The 15048-nt window shown below is 30.9% G+C and overlaps 1 protein-coding gene across 1 annotated transcript in view; it reads right to left on the reverse strand.

The window, feature by feature from the left end:
* Positions 1-15048, reverse strand: part of LOC117113850 (medium-chain acyl-CoA ligase ACSF2, mitochondrial-like) — a 43196-nt gene that overhangs the window by 16320 nt on the left and 11828 nt on the right. The window contains exons 4-7 of the mRNA XM_033257302.1: positions 12174-12286; positions 11623-11670; positions 11416-11524; positions 10855-10944 (exon numbers count right to left, since the gene is read on the reverse strand). Of these exons, the coding sequence (XP_033113193.1) occupies positions 10855-10944; positions 11416-11524; positions 11623-11670; positions 12174-12286 (360 nt within the window). The remainder of the gene's footprint in view (positions 1-10854; positions 10945-11415; positions 11525-11622; positions 11671-12173; positions 12287-15048) is intronic.

The following is a 15048-nucleotide window of genomic DNA, read 5'->3' on the forward strand; positions in this document are numbered from 1 at the left end:
AATTTATGACATCATATAAATAAAATGAAATAAATTGTTTTCAACACACAAAATATAGTAAATCAAGTTGAAACATACAATATAAAATTTGAAAAAGAAAGAAAAACAATTCATTTTGATCATGATGACGTCATAAAAATTAAAAACATTTTTAAATTCACAGATTGTTATGCTAAAGTTAATAATTAAAAAAAAATGAGTATTGTCCAAGAAAGGCTAATCAAAATCAATATATTTTCAAGTGAAATAAAACAATGGTTTCACTAACTAGGTGAAATATTTATGTAGGCCTATTTAAAATAATTTTTGTTTTCTGAATGAACTTGAAATTCTTGGTTTTGATGTACATTCTTCATGAAGTTAAAAATTATAAATAATAATATATTGTAGGCCTTTTACATTATAAATAATGAACTTGCAAGTATTTTTTTTAAATATTACAGGATATACAGTAGCCTTAGTACTAAGTACATCTTTATTATGAATTCTTATTGTTACAATTTAAGTCAAAAATGATGGTTTTTAAATGACAATAAACCCCCATAAATTTCGAACCTTTCTATATATCAACAACATATCAAGGAGTTGTTATAGTGACAATAATGCAAAGTATACTAACTTTCCACTTTCCATAACAAAAAAATAGAAATAGAAAAGCCCCGGTGAAATATAGCATTTAAATATAAATCCCAAAACTGAGCAGAGATTTGTGTGTAACCAGCAACTACTACTATTGTAACTCCCAAATAACTTGATATTACCACGGGGGCAAAGTGGGTCAGTCTGTCAAGATTGAGTGGAGTGGGAATAAAGTGATGGATAGCTATTTAGGAAAATCTTAATCCAAAGTTGAAAATTAAGCATGTCACTGTCAGTACAGAAAATCCTTACAAAGTTTTTGGTATGTAATATCTAATGATTTACTTAACAAAATATTTTCGTGTGATGTTAGACCGGCAATTTTAACCGCCCACCAAGCGGTTTTACTTAAGCTATCTTTTTGAAAAGAAAAGCGTGTACCAGGTCTTTGGAAATTTAATTCCACGCATATATTAGACCTGGATTATGTTAAAAAATATTACAAATATAATTTTAAAAAAAATAAAAAGAATGTATATTTTGATCAACTCTTTAGATGGGATTTAATGTAAAATCAAAGAATTTTCAATTATTTATGGCAAAAAAAAAAACTGCTTATAATAAAGAAATGCTTAAAAAAGAAAAAACATAAGAAAATCAAATAAAAATTTTCAATGACAAACTTATTTTTTGTCATATTGAAAATATGGAAAAGGAATTAGAAATAAAAAATACAGAACTCGAAAAATATTACAAACATAAAGCAAAGGGCCCAGATACGTGCAAAAAATAAATGGATTAAACAAAATGAGAAAAACACCAAATATTTCCTTGGACTTGAAAAATCGAGGAAAAAAAGCAAATAACTAAAATAAAGGATTCTGATGGTGTCGAATTACGCAAACCATTAGATATTCTAACTGAACAAGTCAAATTCTTTTCAAACCTTTATAACATTGACGAGCTCACGAACCTCAAAATCGACGAATATCTTAAAAAAGTGGAGCATTTAAACATAGTAAAGACGAAAAAAATGTCTGCGAAGGAGATATTACAATTGAAAAATGTCAAAAGGCACTAAAATGTATGTAGTTTGGAAAAACATCCGGAAAGGACGGCCTTACTTTAGAATGTTATCGTTATTTTTGGAACAATATTAGCGAGATACAATGCGAAGCAATTAATTATGCACACACAAACCAAACATGATGTCACACTCTCAAAGAGTAGGAGTTATTAATATGATACAGAGAAAAGGAGATAGACATGATCTAAATAATTACAGGCCCGTAATTTTATTAAACTTAGATTATAAGATCGTAGCCTTTGCGCTAGCTAACAGAGTTCAAGACTTCATTAATTAAATTGTAGATACAGATCAAAAGGGATACATTAAAGGTCGATTTGGAGGAGAAAAAATCCGACTTATCGATGAAATATTGGAATACACAAAAACAACAATTGCCGATGGTGCTCTCATTTCTTTAGATTTTAAAAATGTTTTCTTGATTCTTTAAATGTTGGGTGCAAACACTATATACAAATACCGAATTCTGTGTGACAAACAATGGTAGGATGTTCTAATCATTCGTTATGCAGCGTGTAATCAGACAAGGTTGTCCCCTGTCTGCACCTCTGTTCAATATTGTTGTCGAAATAATGGCCACAAAAATTCGTAATGACGAAAATATTAACGGAATCAAATTGCCTTTAAAAAATCAAAATAACAAACGTTAAGTGAAAAAAGCACAATTATTTGTTAATACAATAAACAGCATAGATTGCAGCTTTAAAATGGTTGAGCAATTTTGTAAAATTGCAAAACTAAAATAAACATTGGGTTGATGTGCCCCTTAAATTCCTTGGGGTATATATTGGCTATGATAAAAAACATTGTATTGAGAAAAACTGGGACGAGAAAGTACTAGAGTTTGAAAAAGAACTTGAACAATGGGGAAAGAGAAATTTAAGTGTGTATGGTAAATGAAGATACAAAATGATAGGTGGAAGTTGAGCAGCAAATACCGTTGTACTATCTACAACAACGGGTACAACAGATGTTTACTGAAATGCAACCAACCTTGATTATATAAAACAATTCTATATATACTCTAATACCCAGATTTTATATTAGTATCTTGCGTTCATTGTGTAAATTTAATAATTCCTCGACTGAAAACATTACGGTAATAATTATAAAAAATGTGTGTATCCAATTTATCTGGATGAATAAAAATATAGTTTTAAAAACAAATCATTACTCTCTAGACCATGGGTTAAATCGGGTTTTATTAAAATCAAAGACATTGTGAAGAGTAACAGATTAGTTAAAGCAAATGAAGTAATTGAAAAATTACAAATAAAAGCACAATTTGATTTCGCATTGGAAAAGAATATTGTTTTGGACTTAAAAACGATACACGTATACGAAACTTGAGTCTCTGGATTTGTACATTGACCGTTTATTCATAGACCTCTGGTAAAAGCCTAAAATAGAACATAACATAACATCTTTGAACAAATCGTTATGAAATAGAGGTTCAAGCGTAAGTAAGGTTAGACTAGGTTTGATTAACATGTCGTGACGGCAACAGAACTGGGCGTTATTATTAGCACTACAGTACTGGTATGATTTCACCCTAGTTTTAATGGCCTAGATGCAAGTAACATTTTATATATATTGAAGTATAAATACATTTGAAAAAAAAAACTAAACTTACACGGTTACCCAAACTCAATCAAATGTTCAAAAGTCCAAAATGAACAAACAGAAATACAAACCATTTTGTATCAACTTAGTTAGGCCTATCTCGAATGTTCTCTCCCTGTTGCTTCCACCTTTTCCCTTTTTCTGGGGGGACTATCCTATATATGGAGTGCCAAAGTCCAATTCAAATATTATCAGCGTTACCATTGGAATGGAAACGCTTAATTCGTGATTCCAACTTGGCTGAAAGAACGTGCAACATAGTAATAAATTCAAATTAGCGCTATTGTATGACTAGTAAACAAATATATAATTGTATTGTTGCTAGTTATTCCGAAGAACCTTGTCGAAAACATTCGAAATGGGAAATTATTAACAACCAAAACATTGTATGAAAGACAGTCTAGTTAAGAAATGTCAAGTTTATTTTAGGAAAAAAGCTTGCACATTTTAATTTTAGATTTCTGCATTGTATAATATCGACAAGGTCTCGACTTTCAAATGGAGCTAATGATCGTTGTCTATTTTGTAATGTTAAAGAAGACAAATATCATTTATTATGGGCGTGCAAAAAACGCCAGATACGTATGGAAAAACAATAAACGAAATCATTTAACCAGAGTTTGGTTACAAGGCCAATTTTTATTATATAATCTTAGGTACAGAAAACCACATTATATACTATTGCATGTTCTTATTTATACAAGGCCGCTGTCCTTAAAGCAGCGGGAAAATTAAAAGCCATAAACACTTTACTTTCATCTGAAATGTATGTAAGGCCCACATTATTCAGAAGACTGCTATTAGGTTCATAAAATAATAATATGTTGTCTGTTACCATTATTAATGTTATTGTCGTTATTACAGTATTGTCAGTTTAAGTGACAGTCGTGAGTAACGAATTATTCAATACGTTATTGGATGATACGACAACAATATAACAACCTTTGAATTTGGAGAATCGCCTCAAATTCATTTGCGAATAATAAGTAAAAAATATTTTTAAAAATAATAAAATTTATTAAAATCCATATATTTTAAACCGGATTCACAAAATTGTTGGTATTCTAATTTACTATCTGCAATGAGGTTTCTTCGAAGATCTAATGAATGAACACATGGTGTGAATGATTTGAATTAGAAGAAAAATGTCTTCACTTCATTATAAAAAATTAATAAAAATAGAAATAACAAAATTAAAAATAAATGAAAATGAATAAAAAGAAAAATAAAATATTAAAATTGATTTAAAAAAAAACAAAAACAAGGTATTGTACACCGAAAGTATAAAATTTGATGGTATTGCAATTGACTAATTATAATAACAGTTTATTCGAGGATACGGCGGATCTTATGAATGAATAGAATACATAGAAGAATAATGCCTTAACTATAAATATGTATATAGGTCTATATAAATAAATAAATAAAACTAAAAAAAAGGAATAATAAAAATGAATAATGAAAATATAATAAAAAAAAAAATCATAAATAGTATATTCGTGATTCATTGAATCGTATATACAAAACATACAAGGTTGATGGAACGTAAAGGAATATTATATTAACGAATGTTTAAGCAAAAGTAATGAATTAGTTAGACGTAGAGAACTGCCACAATGTCATGTTTCGCTTTTAGATACGTGTGCACCAGGAATATTGTGAGTAGGCCAAATTATATTTTTAAGTGCTTTGATCAGGATGAATTTGTGTGTAGGATAGTAGCAGATATTAACCTTAGGCATTTATTAAGAAACTGTATAAATGAAAGTATAAGGAAAGGTGTATAACAACTGAATTATACGAAATGAATGTTAAAAAATATAAATTAAAAAGCAAAACACTGGCTAAAGACTGGCAGCTCAAAATTATACGTAACATTAAAAAAATCATTTTATTTAGTTGAAAATCAATATTTATCCATCAATTATAGTGACACATCGTACAATTATCAATTTATTATTTTAATTTTTATATCATTTGTATAATGTCAAAATTGTGTGCATTCCAATAGATTGCACCTCGATATGAAATGCTACGTTTTGTAAAACTTGTGTTTGTTTTCAAAATGTTACTTTGTAAATAGATGGGCTCCTGTTTCAACAGTCAAATCTGACAAACCAAACCTTTCCGCTGACATTGTACCGTCATGTAAGACTAGCAAAATGTATTTTTATGAGCACTGTCTGTTAATACACTAACTTTGAATTACCCATGTAAAGTAAAGAATCACAATGAACAGGAACTTGGCGGCAGACAAATCGGGGTGATGCTAATACTGCATGACTTGAAAAGAAGGCTATTGACGAAACACGATGATCAGAACATAACAAGGAGACAGAACTTGGCGGCATATCCTGTATTATTTGCAGGTCACTCACGATGTATTTAGCACACTTCTTTGGCTCACTGCTGTTTATTATTATGTAAAATAAGTAGGCTTACGAATGTTATTGACCTTATAGACGTATTGAAAAATAACCCAAATTTACTTGTGTTTACCTCTATTATGATTTAGCATTGGGCTTCTTCTAGCATGGGTGATAAATTTGGCATCAGGACTCTGCACTCCTTAAAATTTCAACATGTCTATGACAAAAGATTTTACTTCTTCTTGGCTTTAATGGTTCATTTAGCAGACCTAATAAGAATTACATTTTTTCGACCTCCATAACCTTATAGAATGATTAAAGTTTACACTCATTATTTTCCACTCTTCCAAGCCCAACTCACATGTCTACAACTCAAAAACCCTAACCTAAACCAGTAAGAGGAACACAATCCTAGATAAATCATATAAGAAAAAATCACCAAAAGCAACAAAAAAAAAATCATAGTGGTAGAGACTTTAACCTTCCTGGATGGGATTGGAAATTCCACTCATGCAAGCCTCATTGAACATATCCAGCTATTCGTATTAGAGTTAATGATTTACTATGCGAAAACGGCCTCACGCAATTGAATAACCAAGAAGAAGAAATAATGTTCTTCAGATTTCAAGATTAAATAATTTCAACACCTCATTTCGATTAAAACTGAATTGCGAGTATGTTACAGTACATTACAATTGTGAATAAATACATATAAATCAACAATGATGACAATCAATAATGGCAAATACAACAATAACAATACTTAACACCTAAAAATACTACATTAAATTTGAATTCAAAAACATGTAAATATATAATATAACAAAGTCCATATCAATTGAGCAAATCAAATAAATATCATATTGTTATTATTTTATTGTATTTTTATTATAATTATTATTATTAGAATTAAAAAAACATTATAGAAATATAAAATATTTTAAAAAGTACACAATCAAATAAATGAACTGGACAGTATCTGTATCTCAATCGCAATATAAATTGTTACACATTTTATTGTTATCGTTTTATTATTTTTATTATAATTATCATTATTTTGTTTATTATTATTATTCCTGAAATTTAAAAAAATAGAGACATAGAGTTTAATAATCTTATAAGTTTCTTCATATCTCATACTACAAAGAAGTTTCATACAGTGTGTAGAATTTCTTTCTTTAAAATAATGCTTCTTGACCTCTTAATAACAAACCGAGGTCAAATATGCAGAGCTGATGTACTACCTGTAATAAGTGATCACAAGATCAACTTACCCGAAACCAATTCAAACGCTGCTGAAGCATTATAGATTTCCATCAAACAACACCTCTCAGAAGAAAATGTATAAAATGACAAAGAAAGAAAATAAACATTTTAAGCATTTAAAGCTAGTAAAATGCATGGTCATGCAAAAGATGAGGAAAAGTGCAACCTCCTGAAGGAATATTTTAAATATATAGAGGATATAATCTCACCCAAACAGACCAGAATGAGTACCGACCAATGAAGAGTTATTTGAAATTCATCTAGAATAGAAAGAATGATCATATTGGTGTATCTGACTAACAAGACAATGGAAAATTAATAACCAATGGCGGCAGAATTATTGAACAAAATGTTAAATTCCGTGTTCAATACAGAAAGATGTCACATCACCCTTTAAACCTACCCTTTCAGAAATGCCAGATACCATAACTAATGTGGGAACTATCGCCAAACAACTGCAACAGCTTTGCCCGGAGAAAGCAAGCCAGATAACTGTACCTTAATAGAGCACTTAAAGAACTAGCTCAGAAAATTATATTCCTACTTTGTAAAATATTTCATTGTAATTAAATTAAAAACTGGAACTTACAATTATTAACGTTAATTGACATTACGTCCAGCTCCAGTTGGATCACTATGCATTTTAATACTAAACACTTACTGGATGAATGAAAACATTCACAAATTACTTTGTAAAATTTACATGAAATCACTGAAACTTCTGAGGTACCCATGTACTGGAGACGGAAAAAAAGGGATGCAAGTACGATACATTCAACTACAGACCCATACCAGCATAGCATCCAAGATTATGAAACATGTAATAACAAGCAACATCAAGAATCGCACCAATCATCACAACATACCTCAGCAATATGCCTTCAGAGACAAAGGAAGTTGTGAAACGCAGCTACTAGATTTTGTCAATGAAGTCTTCCACACCATGAAAGACAGCAAACAAACAAATATTTGTATACTTGATTTTTAAAATGGTAGATGGTAGACAAGTTTTAATATCAACGTCTCATCACAATCACAATCATTAACTGGTATGGCAAAGTAATAATCTTGATAGCATCATTCCTCACTGATTTTTAAGAACGTGTAGTTTTAAATGCTGTTCCTCTGCTGATGTTCCAGTTTTATCCGGGTAGCACATGGGTCAGTTAATAGACCTTGTCTTTTCATGTATACCTTATATCCACAATTAGCCTCTTTGCCGATGGCACCATCATATATAAAGAGATCACTAACAGCAAAGATGCAATCAATTTCCAACAAGATTTGCCCCTGCTTGACAAAACGCAACTTGTAGATGCAATTTCATCCAGTCAAATGACAAATATCTACCATCAGCAGAAGAGTAAATTAAGTAAAACATTCAAAAGCCCTATACTATCAATAGTGCCAGCAACAAAAAAAGCATGTTGACAATGTGAAATATCTGGGAGTAAATATCACAAAAGATCTACGCTGAAATAACCATATTGACATACTTACATCTAAAGCCAACTTAAATTTTAAGGCAAAATATCAACAATATAAACTTGAAAGATCTTGCAAATAATTCACTTGTGCGTCCACTATTAGAGTATGTGCAATTAGTAGCTGACCCACACTCAAGGCAGCTTTCCAATCAGATTGATTTAAGGAATTTCTAAAGTAAAATTAAATATTATAAACCAATCACAAATACCACTAGAGATTTGGTAGTGAAATCAAGGAGCCTTTAGAGGTAAAGTAACCGAAAATTACATCTCAAAGAAAGGAGTCTAGAAATTTAGGATTTTAGAGTAATATAACATCAGTTTGATTCAAGTAACCGACCATAGAAATAAAGCAAAATTAAAAATATGAGGTAAAGTATTGTATATATATGCGATTGAGAAGCATTGATTGAACACTAGTTAAATAGGTCGACTCACATACCGAGAAAGGATATGCATAAACTGGGTGATGTTGCACCAGTGAATTTCCGCATAACCATATCCCGCAAAAAATGGTTTTGACGAAATAGAATTGCCAATTACATACATTATTTTCTCTGCATAAATTATGCACATATTATATTTGAATCACATATTATTTTAAAATCAAAATCATTAATCTATAATATTTTATCAATGTTATTAGTCGTCTTCATATGTACAGTAAAAATAAAACTGTCAACGAAAGTAAATTTGATTTATGGTGCTTCCAGACAGTTTACTCTTCGATCACAATAACGCTACGAAATACTAAGTCCCAGGAGATAGTTATATTAGCCTGCTTCGAACTGAGAGGAAATATTCATTAAGGCAGAATACTATACATAAATTCATCATGTATGACACAGTGGCAGTCATACTCTTCTGCATGAAAAAAAGTATAATAATAATAATAATAATAATAATAATAATAATAATAATATATTTCAATGGTCAACCAAGCGTAGATTAAGTTTTATATAAAATTTAAAAAAAATTAAAATAATAATTTTAAATACTGCACAAACTGGTATGGCACTCCTCGGAGGAAAATGAGCTACTGGAAAGAAGCATTCAATTATGAAGTTGGCTCATATGAAAAAGAAAAATGTATGAAGAAGTTGCGTCCATATCGTTCAGTAACAGTCAGTAAATCTGTCCAAATATTTTTTTCGATTATTTGCCTGGAAGGACACACACACAGACATACAGGCAGACACACACACACAGATGTGCGCTATTGCAATACCCTCGCCTCTCCAAAGTCTGTTCAGTAACAAAGAGATATGATAATAATAGTACAGTAAAAAATAGATAAATAATAATAATAATGATAATAATAATAATAATAATAAGAATGAAAGTTCTCGAATTAGAACATGCATTTGTTTAGCATCGAGAAATGTCACGTGAACTATCTATAATTAGTCACTCGTCGTCAATCATTTTTCAGAGATATTGGCAAAAACATGCTGAAATATATTTTCAAAGTTAAAACAAAAATCTTTTTATAATTATTTAATGGTTTCTGCTTGAGAAATTCCTTAAAATAATTTCTCGATTACTGTTTTTTTTACAGCTGCATATTTAAAATTCTATATATTCTGTAACTTCGGTGATCATTTAAAAATGATTACCGTATGTGGCCATATTTTTATAGCCCCGTTTACTGCTTGTATTAACTAAAAATAAGTGTACTTATTTATTTATTTTTTCAAATGAATGGTTTGGCTTGTCTTTGCCACACCGTATCTGATTACTTAGATTACCGTATTTATTAGAATAAATGCTTACTTCAATTAAGGGCAAGGTGAAGTATGTATATGATAAAAAGTATATGTGTGTATATGTATATATAATATACATATAATTCTGAATAGTGATGTACGTTAGAAGATGCGTTGAAATGATTTTAGTCAGCGATGGTGGACTGACCCTTATTAAGTGCAATTGAGTTCTAATTTTTATGTTTTTGTTGTTTTTGATGAATAAAAAATATGAACAAAAAAATAAATGAAACAAGGGAAAGAAATAAAGGTGGGTCAAATACTCACAAAAAGAGAGATAGAAAAAAACGAAATAACATAATTTGACAGTAATTATGTGTTGTAATTCAACATAGTAAAATTAAGGGGCATTTGTTTTAGTATATAAGTATTAATTTTACAAAAAAAAAAAACAATAAACGCCTGCATTGAAACCATTCTCAACAATAAACGCACTGGGAGTTTATTCGAATAAAATACATTAATTGACATTGATATGAAGTCTAACGGCTAACAATTTATGCAGAAGTGGTATGGAAGTGAATGAAATATACCTGAAATTAAAGTGGAGGTCGGTTTTCTTTTTTGTGTAATAATGTAATAATAACACAGCCTCTGCAATGGAACAGACACTAGACTTTTCTGCCCGAAACTATTTGATTAAATATGGTGGCAGATTTACTGAAAAACTTTCTTACCTGATTGTCAAAAATTGTTGGCAACATCTCCGATCCATTTATCATTTGAAAAAATGAATATGCCGCTAACTTTGGTATCCCAGTGGTACCCTACGATATCGTTACAAAGATAATTAGTAAACTTAAATCTGCATTTGCATAATGTGATTTCGAACTATCCTGTTTAAAAATTATTTAAGCAATATTACGAGATATTAGAGAGCTTTAGATTTATTAACATATTTTAACGTAATAAACGCACAATTATTGGTAATAAAATGTTTACAATGGTGGTCATTTTGAAATTGCTGGGTACTCCCTTCTAAATGAAAAGATTTTCACATACTTTTTATATTCAATGTTCTCTATTCTACAACGTATCCCATTTTTTACAAAATATAGCAAAACAAAATGCAACCAATCAAAGTTCCTGCAAGGATGTTAAACATGAGATTAACTGTCATAGTTAACAATGCAAACACAATATAAAAGTAAACCAGTGATTAGGTAAATTGAGGAATAAAATTAAATAATAAGAAGAAATATTATTGGTCTATTTGATATTGTACTTGAAATCTTTACCGATGTCATGGCCATAAAACTAACGTCATCAATTGTGACCTTTCGAGCTGCTTCGCAAACTTTTTCCTCACATCCACGAACAGATATACATTCAAAAGAGATTGTTCCACTGCAAAAAAATGTTTCACAAATTATAGAAATATATAGGCAACCTGATATGGCTAAGTGTTTGTTTCAATTTAAAGGTGTCTAAAAAAATATACGCACCTCTGGTTGTTCGCACCAGCGGCTATGACCATTTTCAAATTTGGAATGCTGAAAAAATATATATTACATTTGTAGTGATACAAATTTGATAAGCAACAGCTAAAAAGTAAACAACAAATTATAATTATTCGTTTGCAAAATGACACCACAATCCAACCACATTTTTCTGATCCTCTCCTCGTACCTAATATAGACAGGTACCTGACCTAAGTATATCCTTGCAAGTTAACTTCGGGAAGTGGAGTTTTTAAATCATAAAAAATACTGTAACCACGAAGATAACAATGCAATTACACATTGTGGTACCGATTGGAAAGTATAATACATACTCCAAGTATTGAAATACACGCCATCGTGTTGGGATTCAATATTTCGACATTAATTATGTCATCGTCAGGAATACCGATTGGTTATTTAAAAACAATACTTCCATCTATTTCGAATTTCTAGTTAATGATATTCATTACATATTGTTTTAAATTATCACGACCCCTATAAAGCCTTACTTTGTAAATGTTCCAAGTACATTGTTAGCAAAAATTTTTACTTACTCAATCGAGTGTAGGTTATTAACTGTACTAGTATTTAGCTCCGCTATCATTGTACATACATCTGAGTAAAGGGTTTCAGGACTGCGAGTTATAAAAAGTGCCTTACAAGATGTCTAATGAAAATAATAAAGCGTATCGTCAAATCTTATGTGTAATAATAATAATAATAATAATAATAATAATAATAATAATAATAATAATAATAACTAGAGATACTATGTTCAATAGAACATGAACCCAGTCATTTTTTAAGAGATAACCACTGTGACCTTTAATCTCAACCTGTGAACACCCCATGTTTGCTAAAAGTCTATCTAATGCAATTGGTCCAATCGTTAGTCACTAGAAATACTTGATAATTTTCACTATAGTGACCCTTGTGGATTTTTACCTATAGATGAAGAGTAGTTTTTCATGTTTAGAAGGTCCTAACGATCATTCCTAGTAAATTCGAGCTCAATTGGGCTATTTTGAAAATTTTACCCCGATGAACCCAATGTAACCACTGATGCCAGACAGGGGTGTAGGAGGTGTCACTAGTTCTTAATGGTCAAATTTGATTGAATTCGGTTCAATCGTTTGCCATTAGTAACATCTTCAACCTTTGACCTATGAACTTTGACATATGGGGTAAAGAGTATTGTTTGTGTTTAGAAGGTCCTAAGGATCATTCCTGGTAAAGTTGAGCTCAATTGGGCTATTTTGAAAATTTAACCCCGATGACCCCTATTTGACCCCTGATCCCAGACTGGGGTGTAGGAGGTGTCGCCAGTCATTAATGACAAAATATGATTGATTTTGGTCCAATGGTTTGCCATTAGTAGCATTTTGAAATGTTACTAGAGAGAACAAAAGAATAACCCTTTAATGACCTTTGACTATAAATCGCTGAACACAATAAAGACCCTACCTTATGCCAATACATATGTACCTAGGACAAGACTGCTATGTTATTTGTGACAGAAGTCTTTTATTCTTTTTTTGAAAGTTTTTTACCCTAATGACCTGTATGTGACATTTGACCCCAAGCAGCGAACACCCCCATGTATGAGAGGTGTCGCCGTTTATACTAACCAGGTTTGGTTGAAATCGGTACAACCGTTTGGCACTAGTAGCGTTTTGAAATGTTGCCAGAAAAAAGATAAAACTTACCCCTTAATGACCTTTGACCCCTTTATCCCTGAACAACCTATAGACTCTGCCTTATGCCAATGTGTATGTGCAAAGGACAAGACTGTGCTACGTTATTTGTGAGACAAGTATTCTTTTATACGATTTTTGGTTTTTTGACTCTAATGTCCCTTATGTGATCTTTGACCTCAAGTTGTAAACAACACATAAATGGGAAGTGGCACCGGTCCTACTGACCAAGTTTTAATTAAATCGGTCCAGTGGTTTGCCACTAGTAGCCTTTTAAATTGTTGCCAGAAAGAAAGAAAGGAGGAAGAAACTGCTAAGAAACAGAACCCAGTCAGCTGCTGCTGACTGGGTAACAACAACAGCAATAACTGGACTTACTATGTCTGTTTGAACAACAGAACATAGCTTTTCCCATTGTTCTAATGAGAAATGAAGTTGAAATTGCAACAAATGAAAAGTCGTTAATAGGTATAAAGTGTAAAAAAACAAAACACGGAAAACCAATATAATGTTAAGAAAGTGGAAAAAACGAAGTGAAAAAAAAACGAAAACCAAGTTACTCCGACCTTATTAGTGAGACTTGAACTTACTGCAATGGTAATATACTGTAACATATAACTATTGCGCACAACATGAGCCGATCTTCAATAGGAAAGTGCATTTTTAGTTCATAGCGATTCAATGAATAAAAGCAAAAATTGTTAAATGCATATAGTTTTGAATTTAACCTAGCCTGGATTAAGCGCTTTAGAAACCCCAAATTGCGTTTAAATAATTTAATCAACTGTCAACAAAAAAATTTTTAAATAGTCCTCATGTCCACACCATACTGTAGATCGTCACCAAACTTGGTTCATTTCTTCATTTCACTATGAAAAACTATTCTGCAGAGTTTCATATTTTATCGATTTGTAACTGGGACGATTTATTAATGACCCTCAAATTTACACCCTGACCTGGATCATCCCCTACATTTCTTTACTCGACCTTGACAATATTATACAAGTTTTAAATTATACCCATTGATTTTTTTAAAGAGATATTTAGGTCAGGGTCCTCAAAAACTGAAATGACCTCCACAATTACACCACTGACTGATTCGTCATCAGCACATACTAATTTCGTCCTTCTAACTTGGTTAAAATTTTTCCGAATATTTCATTCAGATCAGTTGATTAAATATGTGGTTTGGGACGTTTTCCTTTAAATGGTCTTCAGAACCACACCATAGTACGGATCGTTACAAAAATGTAATCATTTCTTTTACAAGACCTACAAAAAGTATTAAACAATGTTACATTTAGAACCATTGTCATTTTTTACAGAGATATGTACGTATGTGTCCTTAAAAATGTTAAAGACCCTGAAATTTACACCCTTAACTAACACATAAATTGATTGATTAAACTTTTCTACAAGTTGTATTCACATCAACTGACCGGTTTTTGAAGTATCTGGTGTAGAGAGTTTGACCTTAAATCACTTTAATTAGTCCTAACATGCACACCCCACCGTAGATGGATACTAAACATTAGGAGGCACATCCTTGATATATGGCCTATGCTTCGGCAAAGCACGGAAATTTCTAAGCATGGGAAGTGACTGCCATAAAAAAAAAAAAATATGGAAAATATATGCAAGAAAAAAAAATATAGAAAAAAAACAATGGCTTTTCCTAGTACTGCTGGAAAAAGTCAACACCAACAACAACAATAATAATAATAATAATAATAAT

Source organism: Anneissia japonica, unplaced genomic scaffold, assembly GCF_011630105.1.
Source record: "Anneissia japonica isolate Jap-2015-1 unplaced genomic scaffold, ASM1163010v1 scaffold694_len1028156_cov167, whole genome shotgun sequence".
NCBI lineage: Eukaryota > Metazoa > Echinodermata > Crinoidea > Comatulida > Comatulidae > Anneissia > Anneissia japonica.